General features: G+C 43.8%; 1 protein-coding gene across 2 annotated transcripts in view; it reads left to right on the top strand.

The window, feature by feature from the left end:
• The window catches only part of LOC126299334 (uncharacterized), an 864357-nt gene that overhangs the window by 151071 nt on the left and 696883 nt on the right, over positions 1 to 16403 (top strand). For both annotated transcript variants that reach the window (XM_049991164.1, XM_049991163.1), the window contains exon 4: positions 12916 to 13188. In XM_049991164.1, coding sequence (XP_049847121.1) covers positions 12916 to 13188 — 273 coding nt within the window. The remainder of the gene's footprint in view (positions 1 to 12915; positions 13189 to 16403) is intronic.

Below are 16403 nucleotides of genomic sequence, written 5' to 3'. Positions count from 1 at the left end.
ATGATACAAGCTTTGGCAAATTCGTATTTATCCTGCATGTGAGGCGAAAGCAGCAGGTCACTAATAAGATCTGTGTGATCGTGCAGGTGACTAAAAAGGCACACATATCGGGCTCCGTCGTGTAGCATGCCATGAATGTCCAACATTTTATCCACTAACGCCAACCATGTTTTGGCGTTTTCCATTTGTAGGGATGGCAGTTTTGGGTATCTGCTAGGCACGAGGTACTGAGGAACGGTCGGTGCAGCGAATACACTACTTGGAGTTGCAGACGGTGTAGCCGTGTAGAGTAGTGCCAAATCGGGATTGTGGGCACCAGGAGACAGGCACACAGTACTATACTAATCTGGTTATTAGGGACAAAAACCACACGATTTACAAGCAGCAGGAGTGCAAGAAGAGAGTTCAGTTTTGACATGTGAGTTCGGTTGCATGGTGTAGCCAGGTACAGTTGCTGGGGCCCCGGCTGGTGGGGGCACGGTTGGGTGCGGAAGACTCGACGATACCGTGGAAACAGGTGCAGTTCGGACTGGTGAGCACGCGACCGGTGTTTGCCAAGCGAAAAAACCCGGCGCCGAAGTTGATAAAACGTTGTGGACCGGCGCGGGTGAGGCGGCCAGTGCCGCCGCGGGCGGTAGGCATGCCAGAGTTGTTAACAACGGGTTCAGGAGTGTAACGGGTTGAAACCGACGCGGCAGAGACGGATGGAGCTGTCAGGAAAACGTGCGGAAGACGAACAGGAGCCGGGATGGCGCCGCGGCGTGGGAGACACGGATGCATCATACCTGAGTGGTTGTAAGATGTCCGTGGAGAGTTGCGTAGTCTGCGGCTGTGGAGCAGGCGGCATGTGTGGGTGCAGCAGATGAGCAGGGATGGTAGGTGCTGGGGCGTCGATAAGCAGAATGCAGTCCGACGGTCGTGAGGCAGCCGTAGGCGCGGGAACATGCTGCGGCGGCCAAGCGGAAACCATTGAGTTTATCTCGGGGCCACGTAGGTAAAAATCCAGTTGACAGCGGATTTCACTTTGGCACTGAAACTGCGGCTTGATTTCCGGAATGGACTCGTTTTCCGCTTTGAAAAACTGCGTCTGAGAATTCGCATCACAGGGACTGAACGGTTGTTGAAACATTGTTCGTAGCACAATACAAAACACTGTTAATAGCACTCATGAGTTGAACTAAAACAGATCAAGGTCACCAATGTGGCTATTCCTGATGTGCGGAGCAGTGGCGATCATAAAATAACACAACAACACGCATTAATACAACTTTATTATGCGAGAATATTTACAATGTCTTATACAGTCGGCAGCACACAACAGAATAATAAGAAATATGGCGGCGCACAATAAGTCCACATGGGTCAGAGAGCCTGCTATGGCAGAGATATCGCACTCGTAGAGTTGATAGTCGCCGCAGTTTACTCTCACATCAAATGAAAACAAAACGGATATCTGTGGCCGGGAGCTATCAAGTAGAAAACACATTCAAATAATTACGGAAGGCTGAAATATGTCATTAGTTTCAGAATTTATTTTATTTCCACCTTTCTGACAGTCAAGCATTAATCGCCTTGCGGAACAATCAAGCTATTTTTGTCTGTTTGCTAAAGAAATTTGACTTTTATTAACCTTTTCCGCAGAGGCAGTCAATGCATTTCAAACGAAATGTTTAATTCCAGAGTACTGACTAGTTACAACTGTTCGCTGCATTTCAAGTGCACGTTTTCATTTTCTAGCACATATTGCATTATGCCTTAATAAAGAACCAAACATGATATAATACAGCACTGGTGATCCAAGAAAATTTACATCCTGAAAACCACACTGAAAAGCTTAATATCAGGTCGAGGTCTACTTCATTGGGAATCCGGACATACGAATGAGTACTTTAAGTATGCACTTTAAATGTGCACATTTTAATATTGTTCATGAAAGTCCGATGCTCTTGCAGTATCCTTTGATGTCTTGTTTCTTTTATGACATAATGTATGTTCTTTCAATGTTTTACACGTATGTACATACGGGCTCCCTGCGTCATGATAGCTACCCAAGCGTGGTGTCGCCTGTTATCTGCGCTGACTGGGAATAGCTGAAACGAACCTATTTCTAACAGTTCACAGGAAAATATTGCGAATAGTTGTTTGAAAAGCGTTACTTTCAAAGTTAATATCCTTTTACGTAAGTTGAACTATGTGCAAGAATGTACCATGAATTTATTATTTCACAGAGCGTTTGACTCTCATTTAAAACTCAACTCTTTGATGACGAGCCATTTAGATTTAAAAATCAACATTTTGATGATGAGCCATTTAGAAGAATTTCGAACCCTGAAGATCAGACATTTATGTTATTATTAAAAATTTTACTGGCACATTTGTGTGACAATATCTTCGAGTGTAAAAAGCACTAAAAAGATCAACAGTATATGCGATAGCTTAGCTTCTCTTGCAGCTTGAGACCAATATTATATGTGAATGCTTTGCTTTTCTTGTAGCGACACTATGTATATTAATTTAAACTATTAACTTTCCCTGTTGGTGTGTTTGTGTTACTTAACAGTGATGTTGCTGTTGGCTGACTACATCACGTGTCTTATGCTCTTAATATCTGCTGTCATCGGCTGGCGAGGTCACATGACATGAGCTACGAACTGCTTACAAAAGTGCATCGAAATCTCGATTTGAGTGATTCGGAAAGTAACATGCGGTGTTGTGGTGGAATTCCAGTGTATATTTTCGTAATACGAAAATACGCTACGTACATGTTGCTGCACATCAAAGATATTTCCAAAACGTGTAAAGGATGAGGAAGGGGGAGAGAGCGGTGAGAAGTGCATGTTTGAATATTGGGGGGGGGGGGGGAGGGGGGAGGCCACTTTCAATTGCCTCCTTCACTACTGAGTCCCAAAAGGATGATGTAGTTGCCAATGGTCACAGTATGTTGTATGACAACGTCGAAATTTTGACAACTATATCATCCTTTTGGGACTCGATAGTGAAGGAGGCAATTGAAATTCGCTTGACGACGAATTTAATTAATAGAGATAGTGGTTTCAATCTTGATAAATCACGGAATCCGACACTTGCTGTAATAAACTCTCAAAGACGTCATCACAGTGCAGCTCACAATGATATATCGATATGCCAACACAAGATCAACTGCGGAGTCATAGATACAACTCACGCAAGATGCACGTCTCTGCCGCCCACCAACATCTCTGGCGCATTTGCATCTGTGGCCGCATGCGCAGTCGCGCGGTACAACAGTATAAAGGGACGAAGCTAGCACTGGACAGGCAGTCTTGCGGCTCACTCTGAAGATGTCTCAACGTTATACAGCCGAAATATTAGAAGAAGAAGAAGAAGATTTCTTGCAGCTGCACACCCGAAACTTAGTGGGGCACTCCTCCTGTCAACTGCGTTTTACTTTTTGTGTGATGTAGCCATATGATGGACATTTAATCCTTAGTTCAGGACCTCTTGTCTCTATGGTGTATTTTATGGACCTTTATCCAAGAGAAAGTCCCTGTTTTTGGTTGTCTTTCCTTCATGTAGTCGCTTTTGACTCCTTTTTTGTCTTCGTATTCTATGCTTCTGACGTGTGCACATATGACTTTGGTTGTTTTTGCACCCTAAAACAAAACAGAATCATTCTCTCTGTGGGCAGTCCAGGTTGTTTCCTCATGATGGACTTCATAGACTGTGAAGTGTCTCACAGTACATGTCATGGTTAATTGTTTTTCTGTGGTCAAGGAATTCGATAAGTATGGCAGAGGGTTCATCAAACCAGTTGTGGGGCGGCGGGTGGAATTAATTGTTTAATAAAATGTTCCTATGATCTATTTAGTGCTGTTGTTTGCCGTTCTCAACACTGACTCTCTAACTACAATATTGGCAACCAGAAAGTGATTAGCAAAACTTAAAGTCTATAATTAGAATTCCTCGTGCCCACTTCATCTGAGAAATATCTGAGGAATTAGGAGATTGTCTGGGATTCAAAATCAAAAACGATTCTCTCTAAAATGTTTACTATACTCTGAAAGTCACAGACCAACAAGAATCCACACAATCCAACTACCAGAGCAGTTCAGACTCTAATGCGCTGATGCAACTATAAATGTTCAAATTAAATGTTTAAGTGAATGCTCACCATAATTTGATGATAATGTTCATCAAACGACACGGTAAATAATGGTAGAATGTCTGTCCCGCGGCGGCACGTGGAAATACGACATACGCAAACTAAAGCTAGATCATTAAAGTCATCCCAGAATTAACACTTCACTCGAAAATGATTTCATGGTTACGCGTATCCCGAGTAACTTATTACTGCATCCGAGGCTGTTTATAGCAATGATACCGACGCGACGCGACTCCCGTCACAGATGGTGCGCTAATCAGCGTCTGGAGAGAACTGGGGCCTTTCTTTCTCGCGCAGCATTCTTCTATATAAAGCCGCGGTGTGGACGCATAAAGGAACGCCTGATTAAATCCGCTCTCCCGACTAGCCGCTGGGCTAGTAATGCACCACTTCAAGTTATCAAATAAATCATTGCTTCCTTTGCTGATAGCCACTGAAGCTCTCAATTTAAATGTGCAATCAGCACACAGGTAAGTAATCATAATAAAAGTCTGACGTGGCTTAGTCAAATATTTTGGGCAAGAGAATTAATTTAATTACACTACACGCAGTAGACGAGCTCTGAACTTGCCCTTTGGAGATACGCTATCGCTATAGTTTTATAGTTATTCAGTTGAAACTTCTCACATCTTTATGATTATAGTGGATCTCCCTTCTACTTAAATTTAAACATCCAAGCTTTATTTATTCACCTACTTAATCAATCTTGCTTCCTTAATTTTTAAGACAAAAACCAGAAAATCATGAATTTCAACAAAAATTTTAATTTGTGAGATCCAGAATACTGTTTCTACTAAATTGTTATGCAAAAGGAATCTAAATATAAATTTTTAAGATTCTAGCTCTTTTCTGTTGCGCCAATTATTTTTACAGAAAAACATCCAAATTTCGGAAATAGTTAAAGCTATTGAACTGATATTCAACACACATTGGTTTAGTATTACTCCTGACATGCTAGCAACGTTTCAGGTTATTTACTTGATTTTTAAAGTATTGCGCAACATTTATGACGTCAGAGCTTGTTACAGCGGACTGGCTGGCACACAATGGAAAGACTGTTGTGAATTTTATACGGCGTGAGTAGGCTGCTTCCCTACACAGTTTCACACAATTTCTGTACAATTTGACTCTCGAACATTTTACAGGAAAAATGAACACTTAAATATTTCCATCCAGTGAGTTCTCTTATTTTATTACAAATATGTACTTGATCATCAACAAAATATTTTCGTATTCAGAGGAGAAAGTTGGTGATTGAAATGTCTTGAAAAGATCTCACCACAATGAAGAAAACCTTTGTTTTAATAAGTACCACCCCAACTCACATATATCCACGACACTCTTTCCCCTGTTTCATAATAATACAAAATGGGCTGCCCGTCTTTGAACTTTTTAAAAAGTCCTCCGTCAACCTTGTATGGTAAGGATCCCATACTGTGCAACAGTACTTGTAGGCAGTCTTTCTTGCATGTTCTAAGTGTTCTTCCAGTGAAAAACAGTCTCTTGTTTGCTTTCCCCACAAGATTAGTTATGTGAGTATTCCAGATTTAGTTGTTCATAATTGTGATCCCAAGGTATTTAGTTGAATTGACAGCCTTTAATTTGTGTAATTTTTTCTGTAACTGAAACTTAAGATTCCTTTTAGTATCTGTGCTCACGCCTTCCATAAAATACGAGCATATGGAATATTTGACCAGCTTTGTGACTGGTTTGCAGAATCATAGCAAATAAAACACATCATGTGTTAGATTACATAATTGCTGAACAATCCCTGATAAAGCTCACATCCATTAAATATCTGGAAGTGTGCATATGATGAAATTTATAGTGAAATGATCACATAAACTAACTGTAGGAGAGGCAGATGCAGACAGATTCATTGGAAGAGTCCCCAGGAAGCGTTGTCCACCCATGACTGTGGTAGTTTTTCCTACAGTACCAGAGTACCACTCTTTGGTCAGGGATCCTTACGAGGTAGGACTGATGGTGGCAACAGACGATCAAAAGTAAAACAGCATGTTTCATAATAGGTTGGCTTAGAAAGTGCGAAACCAAGGAGTGCTCATCCAACTGCAGTGGCAAATGCTAAACATGGAAGATGTTGTGCATGACTATGTGGTTTATTGTTAAAATTTGGAGGGGATCTTTGTAGATGAATAAACTAGCATATTACTTCCTCCTGCATATATTTTGTAAAAAGACCAGAAGGTAAAATTACAGAGATTTGAAGTAACACGGAGGCTTATCAACAATCATTCTTCCTTCACACCACTTGCTACTGGAATAGGAAAGGGTGAAGCAACAGTACCTCCACCATGCCCATAAGGTGGCTTGTTGCAAATAGGCATATATATTCCTAATTTTTTGCTGTAGTTTTTAATGAGCAAATTCCAGTAGGACATACCAGTGGGATTAGAGATACAATAAAAAGAAAATACATTTTTCTAGCATGACATTGCAAGCATGCTGGAGAGGAGTCTTTAAGTAGTAGTACGAGAGACCCTTCAAAATTCTGAAAGAACATTCATGAAAGAAGCAGAAAAACATTCTCAACTACATTTACCTTGCACACAATTTTATCAGCAACCTCATTGCTTCATCATAAAACTATGATTGTGGGTTAATGTAATATGAGTGTTATAACGTCAAGTTGAACACATATTTCAAAACGACACAACACATGCAAGTCACCGAGCAAGTTGACAAAGCAAGACATGTGAACACGTTAACATTCAAATGAGCACTGAGTCGAAATCTACCGGCCACTGGCTGGCTGGCCGCTTAGGTGGCACGGCTGCTGCATGACTGGCAGACAGCGCCACATATAGACGACGTGCGTAGTTGTGCAGCCTCACTTTAAATGGTCGGTGGGTCCACAACACTTTTCCCCCCTTTGAAATTTTTGCACTGGTCTTGATGGAGGTGGCCTGTAGATTGCTAACGTCCATAGGCGTTGTTTGACTGGCTGTAAAGGCTGAAGGAGGAGGCTTCCCGTGCGGACGGAAGTGTCCCCGATGATAATGGGTCGAGATGACAGGAGACGTAGGGGTCGAATGTGCTGGGGCTCCGTGCACCAGTCTGCCCGTTGCGGCAAGTCCAGTTGATATAACAGGAGACATGGGCGATGTGTCAGCGTCCATAGGAGAAGCAGGCGAGTAGAGTTGCGCCGACAGATGGTCATCCGGTTCCTGCATGGTGGCGTCCATTCTTGTGCTGGCACCGATATGACAGTGAGAGGGCCGCGTTGTGAGTAATGAGAGATGCCAAAATCCCAAGTGTCAGGTAGACTCGAAGGTGGTGTAGCGGTATTCGGAACAGGCGTTCCCGGCACACAAGGCCGAAGCTGGTCCGAATGACGCATTGCAACACCCGTGTCCGTCTGGATTTCATACAGGCATCAGCCATGGTGTTGTAAGATGCGGCCTAGACTCCATTTTGGCCACCTGCCATATCCCCGTACCCATACAAGGTGGTCGGCGGTGAGCCGGCCAAGCGAAGGCACCCGCGGCCGTGAGGTGGAAGGCCGCAGAAGATGAAGTAGCGTGCGGGGCTGTCGGCCATGTAAGAGCACAGCTGAGCTGTGGTCGCCCATGGGGGTGAAACGGTAAGAAACCAGAAATTGGAGAAGCGCATCATCAGCAGCAGAAGGAGTTTCATCATCTGAGCCTTAAATGAGCGGACCAGTCGTTCAGCCTCACCGTTTGATTGTGGATAGAACGAAGGGGCCGTGACATGCATGACGCTGTGACGAGCACAAAAATCCGCAAATTCGGAAGAGGCAAATTGTTGACCATTATCAGTAACAAGAGTAGAGGGAAGGCCTTCCAAAGAAAAAATGCGAGCTAAAGCATTTGTGGTTGCCGCAGTGGTAGGCGACGTGCAACGGACAATGAAAGGAAAGTTAGAGTAGGCGTCAATTACGAGTAGCCAATAAGTACCTAAAAACGGTCCTGCGAAATCAGCATGAATGCGCTCCCAGGGCGTCTCAGGCGAAGGCCACGGTGACAAAGATGACTTCGGGGTGGCGGCCTGTGACGCACAAGGGCCGCAGGCAGCGACCATGTTTGCGATTTCAGAGTCGATGCCAGGCCAGTACACATTACGGCACGCCAGAAATTTTGTGCAAGAGACACCCCAGTGTCCTTGGTGAAGGAGGCGCAGGACCAAAGCACACAAGGACTCAGGTACCACAACAGGCGGCGAAGCATTGTCGATGGAAAGGAGGATAACAACATCCCTAGTCGTGAGGCGGTAGCGCAAAGCGTAGTAGTTCCGCAACGGATCAGAAGTCTAAGCGAATGGACGATCTGGCCAACCCTTCTGAATCCAGCATAAAACCCGGTAGAGGGTAGGGTCAGAACCCGTAGCAACTGCCAGCCGGTCCCCAGCAATGGTGAAACCGTCCACAACCTGCTGCTCGGCAACATCCAGATGGAAACACAAAAGTCCATCCCTATCGAATGCCAGATCAGGACCCATGGGAAGGCGAGACAGTGCATCAGCATTTGCATGTTGAGCCGTCAGCTGGAAATGAATCTCATAATTGAAACGAGACAAGTAAAGAGCCCAACGCTGGAGGTGGTGGGCAGCCTCGTCGGGAAGTGACGTTGATGGATGAAACAAGGAAACAAATTGTTTGTGATCCGTAACAAGATGAAATTTGGATCAATAGAGAAACACACCAAACTTATGAAGAGCATAAATAATGGCCAGAGCTTCTTTTTCAATTTCAATTTGAGAATACTTTTGTTGGGCATCCATGAGCGTTTTGGAGGCATAAGCAATGGGTTGTTCAGAACCATCAGAAAAACGGTGGGCAAGGACTGCACCGACCCCGTATTGAGAGGCGTCCGTGGCAAGAACAAGATGTTGGTCAGGTCGATAAGTAGCCAGGCTCAGGGCCTGTTTCAGCATAGTCTTCAATTTCTGGAAAGCCGCATCGCATGACGCGGACCAGTGTAAAGGCACGATTTATGCAACAGGCGATGCAACGGCTGCGCCACCGAAGCAGCAGACAGTAAAAACTTGTGATAGTATGCTATTTTCCCCAAGAAGGCCTGCAGCGACAGTTTGCTGAAGTGGACGAATACCATCCCCAGAGTGTTGAAACCCCAAGTACATAATAGATGCCTGAAAAAATTGTGATTTGTGAAGATTACACTTAAGACCGGCAGTCTGTAAGACATGAAAAAGTGTGTGGAGGTTCTGAAGATGTTCTTCAGTGGTGGAGCCAGTGACAACACTGTCGTCCATGTAATTGATACACCGAGAATCAGGGAGCAATAATTGTTCCAAGAATCGCAGAAAGAGAGCAGGGGCACTGGCAACCCCGAATGGCAATCGTTGGTATTGATAGAGGCCGAAAGGTGTGTTAAGGCCCAGAAACTGCCGGGAAGCAGCGTCGAGAGGAAGTTGATGATAAGCTTCTGACAGGTCAATTTTAGAAAAATACTGGCCACCCGCAAATTTAGTGAACACTTCTTCAGGTCGGGGCATAGGGTAAGTGTCGATGAGGCATTGTGCATTTACAGTGGCTTTAAAATCGCCACAGAGACGAATATCACCAATGGGCTTAGCAACAACAACGACAGGAGAGGACCACTCACTGGAAGTGACAGGAAGCAAGATCCCTGAAGTAGTGAGACGATCCAGCTCCCGTTTTACCCGATCACGAAGGGCCACAGGAATGGGTCGAGCCCGAAAAAAACTTAAGCTGAGCAGTGGGTTTGAGCATGATGTGAGCTTCAAAGTCGTTTGCACGGCCTAACCCAGGAGAAAAAAGGGACGAAAATTTCGTCGACAAGGAATCCAGTTGAGCATAAGGAATAGCATCAGAGACGATATTGACAGAGTCATCTACAGAGAACCCAAAAACGCGAAACGCATCGAAATCAAAAAGATTACTCTGGCCGACCACAAATATGGGAACAGTGCGAACGACGGATTTGTAAGATACCTCAGCATTAAATTGTTCCAAGAGAGTAATCTTCCGTTTGTTTTACGTCCGTAATTGCCGAGTGACAGGTGATAGGAGTGGAGAACCCAACTGAAGATACGTCTGAGAATTAATGATAGTGACAGCAGAACCAGTATCCACCTGCATCCGAACATTCCAACCAAGGATTTGGACTGTGAGGAATAACTTCCCTGAAAGGGGAGAAGTACAATTGACAGACAGCACAGAAGCAGATTCAGCGTCACGGTCATGAACATCATGTATGCGGTCGGATTTGCAAACGGAAGACACATGACCCTTCTTTTTGCAATTGTGACACACTGCCCAACGTTGGGGACAATCCTCGCGTGAATGTTTCATAAAACACCGCGGACATGAAGGACGTTGCCGGGGCTTTTGCTGCAGTTTCTGAGAGGGTTGTTTACGGTTAGGCTGAGGCTGCGCGTGGGAGCGTACGGCGGCCACGTCGGCGGGCAGACACGCCGCACGCGTCGTCAACAGCGCACAGAGGTTATATGTCCCCGACGTCACCCCCACGCTTCTATTTGCGCTCCAGCAACGCGAGAAATTTCAAAAGACTGCGCGATGGAGAGGACTTCATCTAGAGTCGGATTTGCTAACTGAAGGGCAGGTTGCCTCACTTCTTTGTCGGGCGCCGACCAGATAATAGCATCCCGTACCATGGAATCTACGTAGGATTCTCTGTGAACGTCAGTAACAAATTGACGCTTTCGGCTGAGGCCGTGAAGCTCAGCTGCCCAAGCGCGATAGGATTGATTCGGTTGTTTTTGACAACGATGAAAGGAAACATGAGAGGCTAACACATGCGTTTGCTTATGAAAATATACTGACAGAAGTGAGCACATTTCAGCAAAGGACACAGACGCAGGATCTTTCAAAGGAGCCAATTGCGACAACAATCGATACATTTGAGGTGAAATCCATGAAAGGAACAGAGATTTACACGAAACTTCCTGGCAGATTAAAACTGTGTGCCCGACCGAGACTCGAGCTCGGGACCTTTGCCTTTCGCGGGCAAGTGCTCTACCATCTTTCTTTTCTTTTCTTTTTTCTTTTTTTAATCTCATTTTGTTCACTTTTGTTCGTTCGTTGCTTCTGCTCAGGGGGGACGTCGTAAGACATCCGTTGAAGTTCGTTGTTAATCGATTAGCTCAGTTTTTTTTATTACAGAGGGCTGCTAACCCTCAGACCGAACACGCTGAGCTACCGAGCCGGCATCCTCTGACCGAACACACTGAGCTACCGTGCTGGCACCATCTGAGCTACCGAAGCACAACTCACGCCCGGTACTCACAGCTTTACTTCTGCCAGTATCTCATCTCCTACCTTCATATCAGCGCACACTCCGCTGCAGAGTGAAAAACTCATTCTAGAGACTTACATGTTTGTTCATCCACGACATGAAATGCCAAGAAGTGCTGTCGAAGACGTTGTTTGTTATCAGACCAGTCTCCCGCTGTCTCGTCATAAGGATGAAAAGGAGGTATTGACAACGACGAGAAACGGCCCGAATTGGATCCCGCGACGAAATCGCGAATTGCCGATGTGAGGAGCATTTGCTGTTCAATGAGACCTTGCAATAGTTGCTCTAAAGTAGCCATGGAAACCTGTTGGTTAACGATGAAAAGGAAAAATCACATCCTCGTCGCCAATTGTTATAAGGTCAAGTTGAACACATATATTTCAAAACGACACAACACATGTAAGTCAACGAGCAAGTTGACGAAGCAAGACATGTGAACACGTTAACATTCAAATGAGCACTGAGTCCAATTCTAGCGGCCGCTGGCTGCTGGCCGCTTAGGTGGCGCGGCTGCTGCATGACTGGCAGAGAGCGCCACATGTAGAGGGCGCGCGTAATTGCGTAGCGGCACTTTGAATGATCAGCAAGTCACAACAATGAGTTAAATCAGAAATTTATACAAAATGTTAAAATTTTGTGGAAGTAATAAATCTGAAGACATGTATGTTAAGTTATTTCCTTTTTCTATTTCACATACTTATTAAGTACCTTACTACAATTAATAATTTGAAGCAAACGTGACCCAGCAGGACTGCAGACATGAGATTAGTCAAATTATAGTTGACTGACATATATTTAAGTAATAATTATTCCCTTGCTCTATAAGGGAATAGAATGGGAAGGAGTAAGTGGTACATTAAGAACCATCATTTGTCAGCTACTAAACAGTGTTCTCCAGACTATATATGTAGATGAAGATATTGTGTTTCTAGCTTAATTTTTAAGTTAGGGCTCAATCTCACTTGGGGTTACTTTCAGTTATTTTGTCATATTATGAGTAATCTGTGGTTTTATGTTACAGCAAGAAACAAAATTTCTTGATAATAATTTTTTGATATGTTTGTTCACCAAAATGTACAGTTCACAGTATTCAAGTATCTTCACTGGAAGCAGTGTAGCCACATATCCTTCTGTTAACGTTTTATGTTAACATATCTTTAATTTTTTTACTCAAGTCTCTTTTTTTTCTCTTAAGAGATGATGCACACAGTGTAACTGTTTCTCCCCCGTGCTGTGGACCAATTGGGCACCATAGTATTGAAAGTGAGATAGATAGATAGATAGATAGATAGATAGATAGATAGATAGAGATAGAGAGAGAGAGAGTGAGAGAGGGGGAGAGAGAGAGAGAGAGAGAGAGAGAGAGAGAGAGAGAGAGAGAGAGAGAGAGAGAGAGAGAGAGAGAGAGAGAATTTCCCACTGCTGTGACTTACTTTGTCATTTTTCACTTTTTAACACTGTTTTATTGTGTCACTTGATAATTTATTTCCACAGGCTCATTCAAAGAAGCTCAGGACTGATACACATGTTAAAGGAGAAAAAATTTATACAAATGAAAGGGTGTTCAAAAAACATGAAGAAGAAATATCTGTAAAGAAAAATGGGTCAGCTGAGAGCAGTTCATCAATCCAGTATATTAGAAATGAGATTGCCATTAAGAGAGTGTATAAGGAACCTAGCAGCGAGAGCAGAAGCACAGAGAGTACTGAGACGGAAGAAAGTGATCTGCAGCCTGCTCCATCAGTTGGTCGTAGACTGAAGTCTGCGGTAAATATGATGAAATACACCTAATTGTGGAACTTCATTATATTCTGTTTGTCTATGCTGCACTTTTATTTTGAATTCACTTTTTTAATATTTAAAATTATGATATGAAAGTTCACTATACAGAACTAATTAAAAATCTATATGTTCTATAACAAACATACAGGGTGGAATCCAAAATTTTCGGGACTGGCGCTGCCATCTGGAAAGTAGGAGTAGTATATATTTGCACTGCTAGGTGGCGACAGCTGCATATCTGATGAGTCAGTGTGCGGAGTGGCATTCAGCTGGGAGGATATGTTGTGTGTCCACAGTGATTTCCGTAATACTCTGTGTTTGATGTGTGGCAATTTTAGGATGGATCCGCGAACAGAACAATGCGTGTTTATCAAATTCTGTGTGAATCTCGGGAAAAGTACTACAGAGACCCTTGCAATGATTCAACAAGAGTTTGGGGGACAGAGCATGAGCCGTATGCATGTGTCTGAGCAGCATGCTTGGTTCAGGGCCAGTCGTACAGATGTTGAGGATGATGCTCACACTGGAAGGCCCGTTAGCCACACAATGCCAGACATTGTTGCCAAACTTCAATAATTGGTTTGTGTGGATCGATGTTGGACCGTTCAAGACCTTGCGGATGAAGTAAGTACTGGTTATGGGACATGTCAACGAATGTTGCCTGATGAATTGAGCGTGCATCGTGTTGCTGCAAAATTTGTTCCAAGGATCTAGACTGCTGATCAGAAGGCACAGCATGTTGAAGTGTGCACAGACCTTCGTCAGACCTCATCTGATGATCCGACCTTCTTGTCATGGGTTATCACTGGTGACAAGAGCTGGATTTACGCTTATGACCCAGAAACAAAGCAACAATAGTCCCAGTGGAAGAGCTCGGGCTCTCCCAGACCCAAAATAGTGAGACAGGTGAAGAGCAAAGTGAAAAGCATGATCATCATTTTATTTGATATCAAGGGAATTGTGCACAAACCATTCGTCTCACCCAACCGAACAATGAATTCCAGGTACTACTGTGACATTTTGTGATGGCTCTGTGAAAACATGTGGTGACGACGGCCTGTACTTTGGCTTCAAGGGAACTGGCTGCTGCACCATGACAACATGGCCTGTCACACATTCTTGCTCACTAGTAAATTTTTGGCATAAAACAACATGGCGGTTGTACCCCACCCACTGTACTTGCCAGATTTGGCACCTTGCGACTTCGTGCTATTCTCAAAACTGAAACTCAAGTTGAAAGGCCGTCGGTTTGACACTCTAGAGTGGATTGAAGAAGCATTGCTGGTGGTGATAAACACCCTCAAAGAACAGGACTTCCAGAAAATGTTTGAGCAGTGGCAGAAGTGCTGGGACCGGTGTGCACGTGTGGATGGGAACTACCATGAGTGTGATGGTGGCCATTAGTCCAAAGGTAAAGTTTTCAACACATGGCAGCACCAGTCCCGAAAATTTTTGATAGCACCTCTTACAAATGAACATGGATTTAGACTTAGTGAGCAATTGAAATAGATGAAATTCAAATAGTTCATGTACACTGGACTTTTAAAGAGGAGGATACACGAAATGAGTAAAGAAAGAAAAATACTTGTACTTCCCAGCATAACAGATGTGGACAAGAACATGTGGAGCCAGATTTCGGAACTAGAGTCAATGTTTCGTCTAGATGACTCACTAAGTGCAATGTGATACGAGGGTTTAAGTAAGAAAGTTATCAATGAGCTTGACTCAAATAAGATGCAATAAGATAGGATGAGAAAGTAACTTACAAGGGAAGTAACAGCAACAGATGATATTTAAAACATGAAGTTAGAAGAGGTAGGTGGGGTGGGGGAAAGTTCAAGGACAAGGGAAAGATACACTGAAAATCAGGTCAAAAATGAGACAAAGAAAGGCAGTTGTAGAAACGAAAGTTGGTGTTTTAGTGGAGAAGAACTCAAAGGAAAAAGGAGACAGCAAGAAAAGTTGCAAAATATAAAAGGGCAAATAACCAAAGGTGTTCACACTTAATATGGTTTAGAAAGTTCTGGTAGAATGTAAATAATTTAAGAGTAAAAGGAACAACTCATCGAATAGTGGAAGCATTGAGTCAGTGACAGCACACACACACACACAAAAACAGACAAACAGACTTTGATAGCTTTTGGATTTACCATTTTTTGAGATAGAATACACATATACATGCATAACCCACCCCCAACCCTCCACACGAAACACACACTCACACACACACACACACACACACACACACACACACACACACACACACACACACACACACACACGCGCGCGCTTGTGCTGGTTAAATACACCATTCTGGGTTTACAGTTCAGCAGGTAACTGACATGAAGGGTTGTGCCAGGTGGAGTGGATGAGGGAGAAAAGAGGATGATAGTGAGAGGAAGGGTTGGGGAGGGAGTCTGACGATGTGGAGGGAGACAGCATGTGTGCAACATAAAAGTATGGAAGTGAGAGGCAGCAGATTGATTAGATAGAAATGCAACACAAGGACACCAGAGCTTCTGAGTTCATGCAGTGCATGATGACTGACTGATTGATTGATGATAAAAGTGGGTTGGGAGGGGGTGACAGATCAGAGGAGGGAGACTTTGGGGAAGAGGGAGTAGGTGCAAAGGGTTAGTGGAGATAGAGGCCAGTATGATTACAGAAATGAAAACTGTGTTGGAATAATAACTCCCTTCTATGTAGTTCAGAAAAGCTGGGGCTGGGGGAAAGGATCTAGATGGTGTAGGTTTTGAAGTAGCCATTCAGGTCAAGCATGCTATGCTTAGCAGCATGTTCTACTACCGGGTGGTCAACTTTGCTTTTGGATACAGTTTGGCAGTGGCCATTAATTCACATGGACAGGTGGTTGGTGGTTATGCTCACATAAAATGCTGTACAGAAATCACAGCTGGTATATGATATGACCGATTTCACACCTGCTCCTACAGAAACAAACATCCATGGCATAGGCATCCCTGGACCATCCCTACTCCCCACACAACATGCTGTTACTATGCAGGCCTAATCATCTACACCATATCTCCCAAATCAAAACCCATGCTCTCCAAGATCTGGAAGAGCACTCCAGACACCATCTCCAAAAATTATCAAATTTATTGACATCCTAATCTCTACAGGGAGCACCATTACTCGTCAACACCTATTCTACCCCCAGTGAACCCCCTGTCAATCCCTCA

This window comes from Schistocerca gregaria, chromosome X, assembly GCF_023897955.1.
Source record: "Schistocerca gregaria isolate iqSchGreg1 chromosome X, iqSchGreg1.2, whole genome shotgun sequence".
In the NCBI taxonomy this organism is placed as follows: domain Eukaryota; kingdom Metazoa; phylum Arthropoda; class Insecta; order Orthoptera; family Acrididae; genus Schistocerca; species Schistocerca gregaria.
The sequence above is the reverse complement of the archived record's forward strand: the minus strand, read 5'-3'. Positions and strand labels throughout refer to the sequence as shown.